This window comes from Nerophis lumbriciformis, linkage group LG02, assembly GCF_033978685.3.
Source record: "Nerophis lumbriciformis linkage group LG02, RoL_Nlum_v2.1, whole genome shotgun sequence".
In the NCBI taxonomy this organism is placed as follows: Eukaryota; Metazoa; Chordata; class Actinopteri; order Syngnathiformes; family Syngnathidae; genus Nerophis; species Nerophis lumbriciformis.
Window position 1 is genome coordinate 68,007,501 of NC_084549.2, and position 20,431 is coordinate 68,027,931.

The 20,431-nt window shown below is 39.1% G+C and overlaps 1 protein-coding gene across 2 annotated transcripts in view; it reads left to right on the forward strand.

The window, feature by feature from the left end:
• The window catches only part of sptbn1 (spectrin, beta, non-erythrocytic 1), a 161,508-nt gene that overhangs the window by 113,879 nt on the left and 27,198 nt on the right, over positions 1-20,431 (forward strand). For both annotated transcript variants that reach the window (XM_061967787.1, XM_061967778.2), the window contains 14 exons: positions 1,604-1,724; positions 3,971-4,186; positions 4,246-4,665; positions 6,089-6,291; positions 6,360-6,450; positions 6,529-6,675; positions 10,016-10,279; positions 10,349-10,573; positions 10,647-10,736; positions 10,799-11,077; positions 13,216-13,346; positions 15,585-15,789; positions 15,868-16,242; positions 18,974-19,060. In XM_061967787.1, coding sequence (XP_061823771.1) covers positions 1,604-1,724; positions 3,971-4,186; positions 4,246-4,665; positions 6,089-6,291; positions 6,360-6,450; positions 6,529-6,675; positions 10,016-10,279; positions 10,349-10,573; positions 10,647-10,736; positions 10,799-11,077; positions 13,216-13,346; positions 15,585-15,789; positions 15,868-16,242; positions 18,974-19,060 — 2,854 coding nt within the window. The remainder of the gene's footprint in view (positions 1-1,603; positions 1,725-3,970; positions 4,187-4,245; positions 4,666-6,088; positions 6,292-6,359; positions 6,451-6,528; positions 6,676-10,015; positions 10,280-10,348; positions 10,574-10,646; positions 10,737-10,798; positions 11,078-13,215; positions 13,347-15,584; positions 15,790-15,867; positions 16,243-18,973; positions 19,061-20,431) is intronic.

Here is a 20,431-nt window from a genome sequence, read left to right on the forward strand (position 1 = left end):
AAACTGAAACTTGACTTCAACTTAAGAATTGAAACTGAAACTTTAATTAAACTTAAGAATTTAAACTGAAACTTGATTCAATCTTAAGAATTTAAACACAAACGTTCCTTAATCTTAAGAATTTAAACTGAAAATGTACTTACGCTTAATTATTGAAACTGAAACTTGACCTAAACTTAAGAATTGAAACTGAAACTTTACCTAAACTTAAGAATTGAAACTTCACCTAAACTTAAGAATTGAAACAGAAAATTTACTTCAACTGAAACTTGACTTACGCTTAAGAATTGAAACTGAAACTTAACTGAAACTTGACTTCAACTTAAGAATTGAAACTGAAACTTGACTTCAGTTTAAGAATTGAAACTGAAACTTTACCTAAACTTAAGAATTTAAACTGAAACTTTACTTAAACTTAAAAATTGAAACTGAAACTTGATTCAATCTTAAGAATTTAAACAGAAACTTTACTTAAACTTAAGAATTGAAACTGAAAGTTTACTTACGCTTAATAATTGAAACTGAAACTTGACCTAAACTTAAGAATTGAAACTGAAACTTTACCTAAACTTAAGAATTGAAACTGAAACTTTACTTCAACTTAAAAATTGAAACTGAAACTTGATTCAATCTTAAGAATTAAAACAGAAACTTGACTTAAACTTAGAATTGAAAATGGAAATTTACTTACGCTTAATATTGTAACTGAAACTTGACTTAAAGTTAAGAATTGAAGCTCTACCTAAACTTAAGAATTGAAACTGAAACTTCACCTAAACTTAAGAATTGAAACAGAAACTTGACTTCAACTTAAGAATTGAAACAGAAACTTGACTTCAACTTAAGAATTGAAACTGAAACTTGACTAACGCTGAAGAATTGAAACTGAAACTTAACTGAAACTTGACTTCAACTTAAGAATTGAAACTGAAACTTGACTTCAACTTAAGAATTGGAACTGAAACTTTACCTAAACTTAAGAATTGAAACTGAAACTTTACTTCAACTTAAAAATTTAAACTGAAACTTGATTCAATATGAAGAATTTAAACAGAAACTTTACTTAAACTTAAGAATTTAAACTGAAAATGTACTTACGCTTAAGAATTGAAACTGAAACTTTACCTAAACTTAAGAATTGAAACTGAAACTTCACCTAAACTTAAGAATTGAAACAGAAACTTGACTTCAGCTTAAGAATTGAAACTGAAAATGTACTTACGGTTAAGAATTGAAACTGAAACTTTACTTAAACTTAAGAATTGAAACTGAAACTTTACCTAAACTTAAGAATTGAAACTGAAACTTGACTTAAACTTAAGAATTGAAACTGAAACTTTACCTAAACTTAAGAACTGAAACAGAAACTTGACTTAAACCTAAGAATTGAAACGGAAACGTTGCCTAAACTTAAGAATTGAGAGAGAAACTTGACTTAAACTTAAGAATTGAAACGGAAACTTTACTTAAACTTAAGAATTGAAACAGAAAATTTACTTAAACTTAAGAATTGAAACGGAAACTTTACTTAAACTTAAGAATTTATACTGATGCTTCAATATAGAAGTAGACTGACAAGTCAGTGAATGCTGCTTCTTGTCAGGTGGAGTCAGTTCCGAGACCTGGTGGACCAGAAGAAGGACAGTCTGAGCTCCGCTCTGGGAGTCCAGAACTACCACCTGGAGTGCAATGAAACCAAGTCGTGGATCAAAGAGAAGACCAAGGTACCAGTCTGCAGAAACATGCTCGACAGAACTTGTAGAATACTTGTAAGATACTGATATCAGCAGGAATCATGCATACTTGTTTTATTTTGTAGTGTGGAATGTTAGAAAATGATCAAAGCCTGCCATCGGTGGTGGGTATGGAAACCACTAGCCTATTCCGTCTTTAAGTGGAAGTGGAGTGGTAATTGGTTTAGGCGACACCTAGTGGTCACACTGATTCATAAAGTTAAGCTCATGACACAGTAAGTTGAATGATGCAGACACGTTTGTTACTGGATACTTTCTAATGTTGCCTTGGAGTGTGTAAGTAAAATGCAACTATATTTGATACTGTGTTTATGTTGACAAATGTCACGTTTTATGGTTCAATGATTATTTCCTATGTCTAGCATGTGTGCTTAGCTGTTGTGTAGCTGCTAGCCTCAAGTAGCCTATAGCCTAGCATGTTTACCTTTTGTAAATGTAAAGGACTTATTGAAGGACATTTAGATGTTCACTGTCAGCTTTGCACAAGTAAACTCTCTGCAGGACTGCTTGTATTGCACATGATATCACACACAAGTAAACCCTCTGCAGTACTGCTTGTATTGCACATGATATCACACACACAATTAAACACTCTGCAGGATTGCATGTATCGCACATATTACACAAAAGTAAACATGCTGCGGGACTGCTTGTATCGCACATGATATCACACACAAGTAAACACTCTGCAGGACTGCTTGTATCGCAGATGATATCACACAAGTAAACACTGCAGGACTGCTTGTAGCGCACATGATATCACACACAAGTAAACACTCTGCAGGACTGCTTGGATCGCACATGATATCACACACAAGTAAACTCTCTGCAGGACTGCTTGTATCGCACATGATATCACACACAAGTAAACACTGCAGGACTGTATCGCGCATGATATCACACACAAGTAAACACGCTGCAGGACTGCATGTATCGCACATGATATCATACAAGTAAACATGCTGTGCGACTGCTTGTATCGCACATAATATCACACACAAACACTCTGCAGGACTGCTTGTAGCGCACATGATATCACACACAAGTAAACATTCTGCAAGACTGCTTGTATCGCACATGATATCACACACAAGTAAACCCTTTGCAGGACTGCTTATATCGCACATGATATCGCACACAAGTAAACCCTCTGCAGGACTGCTTGTATCGCACATGATATCACACACAAGTAAAACACTCTGCGGGACTGCTTGTATCGCACATGATATCACACAAGTAAACATTCTGCAGGACTGCTTGTATCACACAAGTAAACACACTGCGAGACTGCTTGTATCGCACATGATATCACACACAAGTAAACACTGCATGACTGCTTGTATCGCACGTAATATCACACACAGGGTAAACATTCTGCAGGACTGCTTGTATCGCACATGATATCACACACAAGTAAACTCTTTGCAGGACTGCTTATATCGCACACGATATCACACACAAGTAAAAACTCTGCAGGACTGCTTGTATCGCACATGATATCACACAAGTAAACATTCTGCAGGACTGCTTGTATCACGCAAGTAAACACACTGCGAGACTGCTTGTATCGCACATGATATCACACACAAGTAAACACTGCAGGACTGCTTGTATCGCACATGATAACACACACAAAAATAAACACGCTGCAGGACTGTTTGTATTGCACATGATATCACGCACAAGTAAACACGCTGCAGGACTGCTTGTATCGCACATTATATTAAAGTACCAATGATTGTCACATCACACACAAGTAAACACGCTGCAGGACTGCTTGTATTGCACATGATATCACACACAAGTAAACATGCTGCAGGACTGCTTGTATCGCACATTATATTAAAGTTAAAGTACCAATGATTGTCACATCACACACAAGTAAACACACTGCAGAACTGCTTGTATCGCAAATGATATCACACACAAGTAAACACGCTGCAGGACTGCATGTATCGCACATGATATCACACACAAGTAAACACGCTGCAGGACTGCTTGTATCGCACATGATATCACACACAAGTAAACACTCTGCTGAGCAGCTTGTATCGCACATGATATCACACAAGTCAACATTCTGCGGGACTGCTCTTATCGCACATTTTGGATGAAAGCCAAAATCACCCGATACATGTATTGTTTTGCTGATGTCTGATATCAAACATCAATGAAAGTCAATCCCTGAGTAACTACAACCTCCTGGATGCCACCAGGTCATCGAGTCCACCCAGGAGCTGGGTAACGACCTGGCGGGCGTCATGGCGCTGCAGAGGAAGTTGACAGGAATGGAGCGGGACCTGGCCGCCATCGAGGACAAGCTGGGCGACCTGGGGAAAGAGGCGGAGCGTTTGGGCTCGGAGCACACGGAGCAGTCCGAGGCCATCAAGGGACGGCTGGCGGAGATCACGGGCGTGTGGGAGGAGATGAAGGTACGTCCCCGCCTCCTTCCACGCCGTATGGTATGACGCCAACCAGTTCCGCCCCTCAGGACACCATGAAGAACCGGGAGGAGTCTCTGGGCGAGGCCAGCAAGCTGCAGCAGTTCCTGCGCGAGCTGGACGACTTCCAGTCGTGGCTGTCGAGGACGCAGACGGCCATCGCCTCCGAGGACATGCCCAACACGCTGGCGGAGGCCGAGAAGCTGCTGACCCAGCACGAGGGCATCAAGAACGAGATCCGCAACTACGAGGAGGACTACCAGAAGATGCGCGACATGGGCGAGATGGTGACGCAGGGCCAGACGGACGCACAGTACATGTTCCTGCGCCAGCGGCTGCAGGCGCTGGACACCGGCTGGAACGAGCTGCACAAGATGTGGGAGAACCGCCAGAACCTGCTGTCCCAGTCCCACTCCTACCAGCTCTTCCTCAGGGACACCAAGCAGGCCGAGGCCTTCCTCAACAACCAGGTGAGACCCCCGGCTCCCACTGCCCCCACGTCACACCCATACCTGCCAACTACTCCGGTTTTCCCGTAATTAGTACGGTTTTCATCAACCTATTCCGGGTTACGGTTGCAGTGATAAAAAATACGGTTTTTCATTAATTAAAAAAAAATATTTTTTTTAAATGCGCGAGGCTATTTATAGCACCGCTGCCAAGCACGAGGCACCTGTTGTCATTGTTTCCAAACGAGCGAACGATCATGGAATCAGCCGGAGAAAAATCGCAAACGAGTCTTAAACCGAAAAGAAAACTGCAGTCATTCCGTAAAGAATATTCAAAAGCCTATCCGGGAATAATTATCCCTTCCAAAAAGGGTGAAAACTACGCGAATTGCACCTTGTGCAGACAAGATTTTTCGATCGGACACGGAGGAATTAGCGATGTAAAAGACCACGTTGGGACAAAAAAACACAAGTCTAATGCCGTTGCTAGCGATACAAGTGGAAAACTTTCAACGTTTTTCGGATTTTAGCCACAAAAAGGTAATGACACCAATGTTATCTATTGGAATTGTTTAGTACTGTTAAAAGTGTTTATACTATTTATGCTTTCAAGTCCAAGTTGAAGAAATCTTGTTAAATGTTGACAGCATAACTACCAAAATACAGAAGTATGTCCTTAATATTTTTGCAGTGCTATTTCTGTTGAAAAGTTAAAATGATTACATTAGAGATGTGATGTGCCACTTTTCAAGTGTCTGATGGCTTAAATTAATTTTCATTAATTTTTCATATTTTGAATTCTTTTGAAAGGCTTACAAAAAAACTACATTTGAATTGTAATTCCATGCTATTGACAGGACTATTAATTTTAATGAAGTTAGCTTACCATGTTTACAGTATGATAATTGTGATAGAAATGTGAATTTTAGGCACAGACTATTTTATACAATTGAACAAGGCAGTAGATTATACAAGCTTGGACAGAAAGTTAATAATGACACCAATTTTTTTTTTTTATGGAATTGTTTAGTACTGTTTTACCATTTGTTTACTGTAAAAAGTGTTTATACTGTTTATACTTTCAATTAACAAATTGAAGTCTTGTGAAAGGTTGACAGGATAACTGGCATTAACTGTCAAAATAATTTCAAACTATTGAAGTTAGCTTACAGAATAAACATGTCAATCAACCCATATGATTTTTGCTGTAATATTTTTGTTTTGAAAAGTCACTGTGACTGATAGAAAAGTGATGGTTTTAGCAACATTTTAACCTGTCTGAATGCTAATAATCATTTTGCGTCGGGGGGCGAAGCCTGAACCCCCCACCAGGACTTTGTCCTGGACCTACCGGGGCCTGTGGCCCCTGGACCCTGGCTACTAGATTTTTCTGATTTCAAAAGTTGGCAGGTATGCACACCTGACGCTCCGTGCGTGTCCCCAGGAGTACGTCCTGGCCCACACCGAGATGCCCACCACCCTGGAGGGCGCCCAGGCCGCCATCAAGAAGCAGGAGGACTTCATGACCACCATGGACGCCAACGAGGAGAAGATCAGCGGCGTGGTGGACACCGGCCGCCGCCTGGTCACCGACGGCAACATCAACACCGAGCGCATCCAAGACAAGGTCGACTCCATCGACCAGCGGTGAGTTGAGGTCAGAGGTTAAGATGACTTCCAGTTTGCGTGGCTGAAGACACCATGCGCTCCATCAGGCACCAGAAGAACCGAGCGGACGCCAACGACCTGCTGATGAGGCTGAAGGACAACAGAGACCTCCAGAAGTTCCTGCAGGACTGCCAGGAGGTCTGGTCTAATAAAAATGACAATAACAACAATAACAATAACAACAATGAGCATGTTTGTTTGTCTGTACCACCTCAGCTGTCCTTGTGGATCAACGAGAAGATGCTCACGGCTCAGGACATGACCTACGACGAGGCCCGCAACCTTCACAGCAAGTGGCTCAAACACCAGGCCTTCATGGCCGAGCTGCAGTCCAACAAGGAGTGGCTGGACAAGATCGAGAAGGTCAGGAAGCACTGACACTAATATATACATATGTATGTATGTATATCTATACATACATACATACATACATACATACAGTATGTATACACACGCACGCACTAATACTACTTCTCTTCTATACAAAGACAACATACTTATACTACTAATACTACTTTCTCTTCTATACTAATACGTATACTACTAATACTACTTTCTCTTCTATACCTGCTACAATACTTTTAATACTAATACTACTTCTTACAGTATACCTACTACAATATTACTAATAATACTACTTCCTCTTCAATACATGCTACAATGCTATTAATACTACTTCCTCTTCTTTACTAATACTAATATCTATAAAACTACTTCCTCTTGTATACATGCTACAATACTAATAATACTACTTCCTTTTCTATACCTGCTACAATACTATTAATAATAGTACTTATTCTTCAATACATGCTACAATACTACTAATACTACTTCCTCTTCTTTACTAATACTAATACCTATAATACTATTTCCTACTGTATACCTGCTGCAATACTACTAGTGATATTTTCTCTTGTATACGTGCTACATGACTACCGGTACTAGTAATACTTCCTCCTGTTTACGTGCGAACATACTGCTGATACGACTTCCTGATGTACTGTGTTACATATACAACAAATAGAGTACTTTGTGCGATACTGTGTTACACATTTATACTACTTCCTGCTATATAATATATATAATTACTGCTTCCTGCTATACTATGTTACATACACAAATACTTCTTCCTGCTAAACGAAATTATTCATACATATAAACTCTATTTCCTGTATACAAAATTATTTGTACATATAAATACTATATCCTGTATACTAAACGACTTATACTGTACGTATAAATACTACTTCCTTTATGCTAAATGACTTATACATAGAAATACTACTTCCTGTATACTGAATGATATATACATATAAATACTACTTCCTATTTAATTACATATACATATAAATTCTACTTCCTGCTATATTAAATTGCTTACATATACATAGAAATAATATTTCCTGTATACTAAGTGACTTGTACAAAAAGTACTTCCTGTTTACGAAATTACTTATACATATACAGTAAGTACTACTTGCTGTTTACTAAATGACTTATACATATAAATACAACTTCCTGTTTACTAAATATCTTATACATATAAATACTACTTGCTGTTTACTAATTGACTTATACATAAAAGTTGCTAAATGACTTATACATATAAATACATATGAATTACTTCCTGCTATATTAGATTATTTATACATATAAATACTACTTCCTGTTTACTAAATGACTTGTACATATTAATACTACTTGATGTTTACTAATTGTCTTATACATATAAAAACTACAGCTGTTTAATAAATGCTTTATAGATATAAGTGACTTATACATTTAAATACTACTTCCTGTTTACTAAATTACTTATACATTTAAATACTACTTCCTGTTTACTAAATGACTTATACCTTTAAATACTACTTCCTGTTTACTAAATGTCTTATACATATAAATACTACTTGCTGTTTAATAAATGCCTTGCATATATAAGTACTACTTCCTGTTTACTAAGTGACTTATACATTTAAATACTACTTCCTGTTTACTAAATGTCTTATACATATAAATACTACTTCCTGTTTACTAAATGACTTATACATTTAAATACTACTTCCTGTTTACTAAATGTCTTATACATATAAATACTACTTGCTGTTTAATAAATGCCTTGCATATATAAGTACTACTTCCTGTTTACTAAGTGACTTATACATTTAAATTCTACTTCCTGTTTACTAAATGTCTTATACATATAAATACTACTTCCTGTTTACTAAATGACTTATACATTTAAATACTACTTCCTGTTTACTAAATTACTTATACATTTAAATACTACTTCCTGTTTACTAAATGACTTATACATTTAAATACCACTTCCTGTTTACTAAATGACTTATACATTTGAATACTACTTCCTGTTTACTAAATTTCTTATACATATAAATACTACTTCCTGTTTACTAAATGACTTATACATTTAAATACTACTTCCTGTTTACTAAATGACTTATACATATAAATACTACTTGCTGTTTAATAAATGCCTTGCATATATAAGTACTACTTCCTGTTTACTAAGTGACTTATACATTTAAATACTACTTCCTGTTTACTAAATGACTTATACATTTAAATACTACTTCCTGTTTACTAAATGTCTTATACATATAAATACTACTTCCTGTTTACTAAATGACTTATACATTTAAATACTACTTGCTGTTTACTAAATGACATATACATTTAAATACTACTTCCTGTTTACTAAATGACTTATACATTTAAATACTACTTCCTGTTTACTAAATGACTTATACATATAAATACTACTTCCTGTTTACTAAATGACTTATACATATAAATACTACTTGCTGTTTAATAAATGCCTTGCATATATAAGTACTACTTCCTGTTTACTAAGTGACTTATACATTTAAATACTACTTCCTGTTTACTAAATGACTTATACATTTAAATACTACTTCCTGTTTACTAAATGTCTTATACATATAAATACTACTTCCTGTTTACTAAATGACTTATACATTTAAATACTACTTGCTGTTTACTAAATGACATATACATTTAAATACTACTTCCTGTTTACTAAATGACTTATACATTTAAATACTACTTCCTGTTTACTAAATGACTTATACATATAAATACTACTTCCTGTTTACTAAATGACTTATACATTTAAATACTACTTGCTGTTTACAAAATGACATACATTTCAATACCACTTCCTGTTTACTAAATGACTTATACATTTGAATACTACTTCCTGTTTACTAAATGACTTATACATTTAAATACTACTTCCTGTTTACTAAATGACTTATACATTTAAATACTACTTCTTGTTTACTAAATGACTTATACATTTAAGTACTACTTGCTGTTTACTAAATTAATTATACATTTAAATGCTACTCTTTGTTTACTAAATGACTTATACATTTAAATACTACTTCCTATTTACTAAATGGATTATACATTTAAATACTACTTCCTGTTTACTAAATGACTTATACATTTAAATACTACTTCCTGTTTACTAAATCACTTATACATTTAAATACTACTTCCTGTTTACTAAATGGATTATACATTTAAATACTACTTCCTGTTTCCTAGATTACTACTTGTCTGTCTGTTCCTGAATGTAATCTGCTGTCACTGGCCTGTTCCCGCCGGTGGGCGGAGTCAGGGCCATCAGAATTAACCGCGGCGTTTCCCTGTGCGGCAGGACGGCAAAGCGCTAATGGCGGAGAAGCCCGAGACGGAGGCCATGGTTCGAGAGAAGCTGGCGTCGCTGAAGAAGATGTGGGAGGAGCTGGAGTCCACCACGCAGACCAAGGCCAAGTGTCTGTTTGACGCCAACAAGGCGGAGCTCTTCACGCAGAGCTGCGCCGACCTGGACAAGTGGCTGGCCAACCTGGACGGGCAGCTGCAGTCCGACGACTACGGCAAAGACCTGACCTCGGTCAACATCCTGCTCAAGAAACAGCAGGTGGGACCGGCGCTCCTCAAGGAGAAGGCTGTTCTGAGCGTGTGCTGACTGCTCCCGCTGCTCCTCCAGATGCTGGAGAGCCAGGTGGAGGTGCGCCAGAAGGAGGTGCAGGAGCTGCAGAGTCAGTCGCAGGTGCTCAGTCAGGAGGGCAAAGGCTCGGAGGAGGTGGACGGTCAGAGGATCGGCGTGGAGAAGAAGTTCTGCTCTCTCCAGGCGCCGCTGCAGAGCCGCCGGGAAAACCTCATGTCCTCACGCGAGATCCACCAGTTCAACCGCGACGTGGAGGATGAGATCGTGAGTAGAAGCTCCTCCCCGTCCCCGGGGCGCTGGGCGCTTGCGTTTAATGGCGTGTGCTTTGTGCGTGCAGCTGTGGGTGGAGGAGAGGATGCCGGTGGCCACCTCCACAGACCACGGACACAACCTTCAGACCGTCCAGCTGCTCATCAAGAAGAACCAGGTACCTTTCATCTCCGGGGTGTAACCCTTCTGGGCCCCAGGCTGACCTCTAACCCCTCGCAGACCCTGCAGAAGGAGATCCGGGGCCACCAGCCGCGCTACGACGACATCTTCCAGCGCAGCCAGCACATCCTGAGGCAGGACCGGCCCACCACCGAGCTCATCCGCCGGCGTCTGGCCGAGCTGCAGGCGCTGTGGGAGCAGATCCGCAAGGAGACGGAGAAGCGCCACTCCCGCCTGAGCGAGGCCCACGAGGCTCAGCAGTACTACTTCGACGCCGCCGAGGCCGAAGCCTGGATGAGCGAGCAGGAGCTCTACATGATGTCTGAGGAGAAGGCCAAGGTTCTTGTCTCAGAGCTCGCCATGTCACATTACAATTCACAACAATATCACACATTGTATGCGGCCTCTGCGTAGCTCACACCTACTTCCTGTTCCTTCTGGGTAAAATAGTAAATAAACATTTCAATTAGAGTATCAACCGATACCGATATATACAGTCGTGGAATTAACACATTATTATGCCTAATTTTGTTGTGATGCCCCGCTGGATGCATTAAACAATGTAACAAGGTTTTCCAAAATAAATCAACTCAAGTTATGGAAAGAAATGCCAACATGGCACTGCCATATTTATTATTGAAGTCACAAATTGCATTTTTTTTTTTTAACATGCCTCAAAACAGCAGTTTAGAATTTCTGACATGCTCTCCCCGAGAGAGCATGAGGAGGTTGAGGTGGGAGGGTAGGGGGTAGCGGGGGGTGTATATTGTAGCGTCCCGGAAGAATTAGTGCTGCAAGGGATTCTGGGTGTTTGTTCTGTTGTGTTACGGTGCGGATGTTCTCCCGAAATGTGTTTGTCATTCTTGTTTGGTGTGGGTTCACAGTGTGGCGCATATTTGTAACAGTGTTAAAGTTGTTTATACGGCCACCCTCAGTGTGACCAGTATGGCTGTTGACCAAGTATGCCTTGCATTCACTTGTGTGTGTGAAAAGCCGTAGATAGTATGTGATTGGGCCGGCACGCAAAGGCAGTGCCTTTAAAGTTTATTGGCGCTCTGTACTTCTCCCTACGTCCGTGTACACAGCGGCGTTTTAAAAAGTCACACATTTTACTTTTTGAAACCGATACCGATAATTTTGAAACCGATACCGATAATTTCCGATATTACATTTTAAAGCATTTATCGGCCGATAATATCGACAGACATCTCTAATTTCTATATACCGTGTATTCCGGACTATTAACTGCTACTTCTTTCCTACACTTTGCACCCTGCAGCTTATAAAATGGCGGGGCTAATCCATGGATTTTTCTTCACTGACGGCCATAATGCAAATAGTGAAAAAAAACAAGCAAAGACACACAAAAAAAAAAGTGTGATTGTTTGTGCTATGGCGCCATCTTTTGGACAAGTTTGCTCATTGCATCGCCCTTCTGTTTAGACCGCGCTTTCAACCGGAAGTAGAGGTGCCGTTCCGTCTTCTCGCCGTCCATAGCGTTTCTACTCGTATGAATTCTTCATTCATCACTCCAAGCAACGTTTGCAAGTTTTACAATATAACTAAAACAATTCTTACCTACTAAAGCGTCCCATGTGTGATGTCTGTAGGAGTGTTTTCATGCATATTTTTACGTGCTGTCGTATTGTAATCAAGCTAGCGTTTTTAGCATTAGCTAATACGCTACATTTACGAGTGTCTGTCTTAGTATTATTAACTTACAACGGCATTCTTTTTGTGTTGTTTCAGTTTCACAAATTCTTCAGTAAATTCACCAAAACGTCACCGTGGAGTTATTGAGTCTGTTTAGCTAAGTGGAGAACTAGCTTGCGCAGCTAGTGGGTCCATGACTATGACTTCTGTTTTGTTTGATCAGCCGTTTTACTGCAGTGTTACAAGACATCGTTTCGAAACATTTAAGGTATGCAAATAAACATTTACAAAATATTTCTGTGTAAATAACTAATTTCACAACGTAAAAATCTGCGGCTTATCGTCCGGTGCGGCTAATATATGGAAACATATTTTTCTTCTAATATTTAGTGGGTGTGGCTTATGCACAGTGCACTTTATAGTCCGGAAAATACGGTATGTATTTAATATTTATGTAAGACAAAATCAAGAAGATATTTTCATTTGCAATGCTGACCTAGCAAAGAGGCAACGTTGACATTTTAGAGATGTTGAAGTGTGATGATAATGTTTCATCATCTCTCATTTACCTACAAGAAACCCCAACAGTGGGGGTAAATGTTTGACACTTTTCAAGCGTAAAACATACACAGAGAATGTCAACAAGGAAGCCTTTGCTGGTGTTTCTTTCTGTAATCATAATGAATAATTATTAATAGTGGGGGTGGGAGTATTTGGGCACAGGCCTAAATAGTTTTTTCTTTGGTACTTATAAAAATATATTTATATATATGTGTGTGTGTGTATGTATATGATGTTGCGTGACAACGTATTTGTGTTGTCAGGACGAGCAGAGCTCGGTGGCCATGTTGAAGAAGCACCAGATCCTGGAGCAGGCGGTGGAGGACTACGCAGACACCGTCCACCAGCTGTCCAGCACCAGCCGAGGTCTGGTGGCTGCCGAGCACCCCGACAGGTACGTCGAGGTCAAAGGTTAAATCAGGCTGTCCAAACTGAAACATAGTTTTCATTTTCACAACCAATACAATATATAGATTTTTTTTTTTTAAACCTTTTAGTGCTCCCCCAGTTTGGTTTCTTATGGGTCCCTGTCAAAATATTTTATTGAAATAAATTAAATAATAATTTTTTGGGGTCAACACTTAAATCTCTAGATCAACTTCAGATATATCTGTCGATATAAAGTTGTTTTATAAAAAAAAACATGTTTTTTTTTATGGCAAAAACACAAAATATAATGTATATTCCCTAAAAATATTTCAAAGTTGAATATTTAATGTAAAGTAATTGGAGTCCTGAACAGGTCAATAATCCATAACAACAGTGATTTTGATTCATTATTATTATTTGAGCAAAGCCTGTTTTTTTTGTTTTTTTTCTATCCCACTAAAATCCTTGGGGATCCAAAAGGGCCCCACTTATAATAGTAAATAAAAAACTAATATATATGTGTGTTTATATATATATTTTTTTTTAGTCTCTAGATAAACTTCAGATCTAGCTGTGGATTCTATGTTTTTATTTTTGTCTTCTGTTTTTTTGGTGGGGGTTTTTATGTCCTTTGTGTTGAAGTAAACAGTGTTTTTTTATGGCAAGAACACAAAATATAATGTATTTTCCCTAAAAATATTTCAAAGTAGAATATTTAATGTAAAGTAATTGGACCCTTGAATAAGTCCATAATTCATAAAAGCATTGATTTTGATTAATTATTATTTTTTGAGCAAAGACATTTTTTATTTTTTTTTTAAATCCCACTAAAGTTCTTTGGGATCAAAAAGGGACCCATAAAAGTTAAAAATATTAAAAAATATTGGTATCGAAACAACCCTAGTACATATATATATATATATATTTATATATATATATATATATATATATATATATATATATATATATATATTACTCTCTAGATAAACTTGAGATCTATCTTTTTTTATTAGTTTTGTTTATGTAATTTTTGTCAAAAAAAACAACCAATTTTTTATGGCAAACACTCAAAATATGCAACAATGTGTATATATATATAGATATATATATGTGTATGTATATTAGTCACTAGATCAGTGATTTTGGCACACTGGTGTGCCGTGGGAAATTATGCAACTTCACCTAATTGGTCCAAAAAATATTTTTTGCAAATCAATAGTCATAATAATGTGCCGTTGTCTAGTGCCTGTGCTGTGTAGAGCTTGGCAGGGTAACCATGTAATACTCTATATCAGTAGGTGGCAGCAGGTAGTTCGTTGCTTTGTAGAAGTCGGAACGCGTCGAGGATGGTTTGTCGTGATCCCAATAGGCAGAGCACAGCGGGAGACAGCGTGCAGGTAAAAAGGTATGTACCGCTTAAACCAAAAATCAACAAAAGGCAAGTCCCGCTAGGAAAAGGCACTGAAGCATAGGGATGGCTATGTAAAACAAAAGTAAAACTGAACTGGCTACAAAGTCAACAAAAACAGAATGCTGGACGACAGCAAAAACTTACAGCGTGTGGAGCAAAGACGGCGTCCACAAAGCACATCCCGTACATGACATGACAATCAACAATGTCCCCACAAAGAAGGATAGCGTACGCACAACTTAAATAGTCTTGATTGCGAAAACAAAGCAGGGGCGAGCAATAGCGCTCAAAGGAAGGCGTGAAGCTGCTACAAGAGAACACCAACAAAACAGGAAGGGTCACCAAAATAACAGCGCAAGACAGGAACTAAAGCAATACACACAGGAAACAACAACAAACTCAAAATAAGGCACGACAACCTGGTGGAGTTTAATTTTTTAACCTTTTCTGCTGGTGGTGTGCCTCCGTATTTTTTTCATGAAAAAAAATGTGCCTTGGCTCAAAAAAGGTTGAAAAACACTGCACTGGATAAACTTGAGATCTATCTGTGACTTACAGGGTTTTTTTTATTTATGTTTTTTTGTTTGTTTTATGCCTTTTTGTCAAAGAAAACTTTTTTTTTATGGCAAACTTTTATGGCATATTATTTGATGCGAAGTAATTGGAGCCTTAAATAGGTCAATAATTCCTAACATTGATTTTGATTCATTATTAGAGTCAACACTTCTTGGTTACATTTCACCTGTTTCATCTTTAATGCCACTTTTATTTTGTAGGGGTATTTTTAGAAGGCGTCGGGGCCGCACTTTAGACACCTGCGGGCTAAAGGTTCTGTTGGATTTGTGTCCACAGCGAACGCATCGGAATGCGTCAGTCGCAGGTGGACAAGCTCTACGCCGGCCTGAAGGATCTGTCGGAGGAACGTCGAGGGAAGCTGGACGAGCGCTTCCGTCTCTTCCAGCTCAACAGGGAAGTGGACGACCTGGAGCAGTGGATCGCGGAGAGGGAGGTAGTCGCCGGCTCGCACGAGCTGGGCCAGGACTACGAGCACGTGACGGTCAGTACGCGCCATCCGCTGGCGCCTCATCTGTTAGCTCCGCCCTCTCGCCAACAGCCTGTTTCCGCCCCCCCGCAGATGCTGCAGGAGCGCTTCCGAGAATTCGCCCGCGACACGGGCAACATCGGCCAAGAGCGCGTGGACGGCGTCAACCGGCTGGCGGACGAGCTGATCAACGGCGGCCACGGCGACGCCGCCACCGTCGCCGAATGGAAGGACGGCCTGAACGAGGCCTGGGCCGACCTGCTGGAGCTCATCGACACGCGCACGCAGATCCTGGCCGCCTCCTTCGAGCTGCACAAGTTCTACCACGACGCCAAGGAGATCCTGGGACGCATCCTGGACAAGCACAAGAAGCTCCCAGAGGAGCTGGGCCGCGACCAGAACACGGTGGAGACGCTGCAGAGGATGCACACCACCTTCGAACACGACATCCAGGCTCTGGGCACGCAGGTGAGACGCACCTGTCTGACGCCCACTCTCAATCCAAAGCATTATTGCCGAAATAGAACGTAACCTCCATTCACAAACTCAATCGGTTCTTGAACATCGCGAGGCATGAGAAACAATGTAAATATGAATACCGTATTTTCTGGACCAAAGGGTGCACCGGATTATAAGGTGCATTAAAGCAGCGTTTTTCAACCACTGTGCCGCGCGGCACACTAGTGTACCGTGAGATATTGTCTGGTGTGCCGTGGGAGATTATGTAATTTCACCTAATTGGGTTCAAAAATATTTTTTGCAAACCAGTAATTATAATCCGCAAATGTGTTGTTGTTGAGTGTTTGTGCTGTCAAGAGCTCAGCAGAGTAACCGTGTAATACTCTTCCATACCAGTAGGTGGCAGCAAGTAGCTAATTGCTTTGTAGATGTCGGGAACGACGACGATGGTTTGCAGGTAAAAAGGTATCTAACGCTTAAACCAAAACGCGAGTGCCGCTAAGAAAAGGCATTGAAGCTTAGGGAAGGTTATGGAAAATGAAGCTAAAACTGAACTGGCTGCAAAGTAAACAAAAACAGAATGCTGGACGACAGCAAAGACTTACAGCGTGTGGAGCAGACGGCGTCCACAAAGTACATCCGAACATGACATTACAATCAACTCCAAAATAGGAGCGCAAGACAAGAACTAAAACACTACACACAAGAAAACATGACAGTACACCTACTTTGAGACAAGAGCTATAGTGATGCATGCTTAGTTATGGTTTGAATTCATATACAACAATTGCGAGAACGACTTTTTATCGTCAATATCGGCTACTGAGTTTAATCTTTTTATGTTTTCTGATGGTGGTGTGCCTCCGGATTTTTTCAATGAAAAAAATGTGACTTGGCTCAAAAAAGGTTGAAAAACACTGCATTAAAGGAGTCATATTATGATTTGTTTCTAAATGTAAAAGACTTCCTTGTGGTCTACATAACATCTTTGGTCAAAATGTTGCATAGATGATGTTTTACACATCATCTTCAAGTCGCTTTCTGACAGTCTGGCGGTCTTATTTACGTGGCTCACCTTTGACAGCGTCTTCTCCCCGTCATCTTTGTTGTAGCGGTGTAGCGTGCAAGGACGGGAGTGGAAGAAGCGTCAAAAGATGGCGCTAACTGTTTTAATGACATTCAGACTTTACTTCAATCAATAACGGAGCAGCATCTCCTCATCCGTGGCTCACTAGTGCAACAACGTGTGTCCCGTGAAAAACTGTCCGACCGGAACTCTCTCATAACTAAAGTTCCTTGGGTGAATAATGTAAACTCACTACACCGGTATGTTTTAACGCTTTCATGGCGAGTTTACTGACAGATATAAGTAAGAACTTTACACTACTTTATATAAGAAATGGCAACAGCGGAGGATGAATGTCCCATAACAAGAAGATGGTGAAAAAGAAGAAGCATATTGACCACGGCGTCGGCACGGACTACAGTGGCGGACGTGCGCAAATTTTCAGGACTTATGCAGCTCTCAAATACAGATCAGCAGGTACCAGAGGGTAAGAAAAGTTGGTCTTGCATAATATTGCGAAACAAAACGCCAGATAATGTCTGCTGATGGGTGCCATTTTGCGGTCCTTATACACACACCATAGTAATACTTGTATCTCTGACTACGTAAGCCGTAATGGGCCGACAATCCATCAAGCGGTGTGCCTCAAAGTCGTACTAAAACATTTTGACAGTTTTTTGAGCGCCGTGTGTAATGTTCTTTATTTTCAATGGAACATTTTAAGTTTTGGTGGTGTTTAGTGGCGTCATATTGCAGTCTACACGTATCTCTTATGTGTGACTGCCATCTACTGGTCACACTTATCATTACACCATGTACCAAATAAAATTGCTTCGAGGTCGGTAAGCACAACCAGAATTATTCCGTGCATTGGGCGCACCGGGTTTTAAGGCACAGTGTCGATTTTTGAGAAAATTAAAGGATTTTAAGTGCGTACTGTAGTCCGAGAAATACGGTAATTGGTTCCAGCCTTTTAGTGCAGGTTTTTACACGTTGAACACAAAATAAAGTGCTGCACATCCAACAAACGTGACAAGTTAAAGTACCAACGATTGTCAAACACACACTAGGTGTGGTGAAATGTGTCCTTTGCATTTGACCCATCACCCTTGTTCACCCCCCGGGAGGTGAAGGGAGCAGTGAGCAGCAGCGGTGGCCGCGCCCGGGAATAATTTTTGGTGATTTAACCCCCAATTCCAACCCTTGATGCTGAGTGCCAAGCAGGGAGGTAATGGCTCCCATTTTTATAGTCTTTGGTATGACTCGGGGTGATGGATCAACTTTCTGGGTCATAAAAAAGTCAAAACCCCAACAAAATCACAAAAATCCTTAACTTCCACAGCCATCTTGCGACAATAATAAACATTCAAAAACGTCAAATGCACATAACGGCGAAGAACTGACGAGAAAAGAGCAGACCCTTTTTTTGTTGTTACTCGATTCTATCTTGGCTTTTGCATATTCTAATTCTTAGAAACAATTATATCTACTCTACTGGTTTTGAAAGTGAAAACTACCAAAATGGCCCCGGGGTCCTTTAATTTGTAAGTAGAAAACGTTTTTTTGCGGAGCTTTTTTCGCTGCTACTTAAATCCAACAATATCCGTATCATGTTAGCTTAGCTTAGCATCAGCCAACATTGACGACTACCTCCTTCTATTCGACTCGTTCCAGGTGCGACAGCTTCAAGAAGATGCAGTCCGCCTGCAGTCTGCGTACGCTGGAGATAAAGCTGACGACATCCAGAAGAGAGAAGGAGAGGTGAGATATACACACACACACACACACACACACACGGCTAGCACCTGCAGCGTGAGAGACAGCCCGCCTGATCATTAATGACCATAGTATTCTGTACAACTACAACTACGTTGAATGTCAGGGACCAAACAGCTGGTGTGTAATAAGTACAATACTTACAGTAGAAACACTTTGTAGGGCGCAACAAAAGACAAGACTGGCACACTCAACTTAACGGCAAAGACTACCCCCTGACTATGGCAACGCAGACTGAAATGACAGCTCATTGTTAATTTAAGAAAATATATTTTATTATTAAACATTTATTATAACACATGAACACACACTAAAGTACCACAGTTGGTCCCAGGTACCGGGAAATGTGAAAGGTACTCCTTTTTGGCACATTGTAGAAATAAAAGAAACACAAAAATGGATAATGTAAGGATAAAAAATATTGATAAAATTGATACTAATAATTAATAATAGCAGAAAGATTTGTCTTTAAATATACCGTATTTTCAGGACTATAGAGCACAACAGTATATAAGCCACACCCACTAAATTTCAGAAGAAAAACATAGTTTCCCTATATTAGCCGCACATAAGCCATATATACATATATACGTATGTATATATATATATATATATATATATATTAGGGCTGCAACTAACGATTAATTTGATAATCGATTAATCTGTCGATTATTACTTCGATTAATCGATTAATAATCGGATAAAAGAGACAAACTACATTTCTATCCTTTCCAGTATTTTATTGGAAAAAAACAGCATACTGGCACCATACTTATTTTGATTATTGTTTCTCAGCTGTTTGTACATGTTGCAGTTTATAAATAAAGGTTTATAAAAATAAATAAAAAATTCCCCCAATTTAAAAATTAATTAATTAAAAAAATTGCCTATGCGCATAGCATAGATCCAATAAATCAATGACTAAATTAATCGCCAACTATTTTTATAATCGATTTTAATCGATTAGTTGTTGCAGCCCCTATATATATATATATATATATATATATATATATATATATACAGGTAAAAGCCAGTAAATTAGAATATTTTGAAAAACTTGATTTATTTCAGTAATTGCATTCAAAAGGTGTAACTTGTACATTATATTTATTCATTGCACACAGACTGATGCATTCAAATGTTTATTTCATTTAATTTTGATGATTTGAAGTGGCAACAAATGAAAATCCAAAATTCCGTGTGTCACAAAATTAGAATATTACTTAAGGCTAATACAAAAAAGGGATTTTTAGAAATGTTGGCCAACTGAAAAGTATGAAAATGAAAAATATGAGCATGTACAATACTCAATACTTGGTTGGAGCTCCTTTTGCCTCAATTACTGCGTTAATGCGG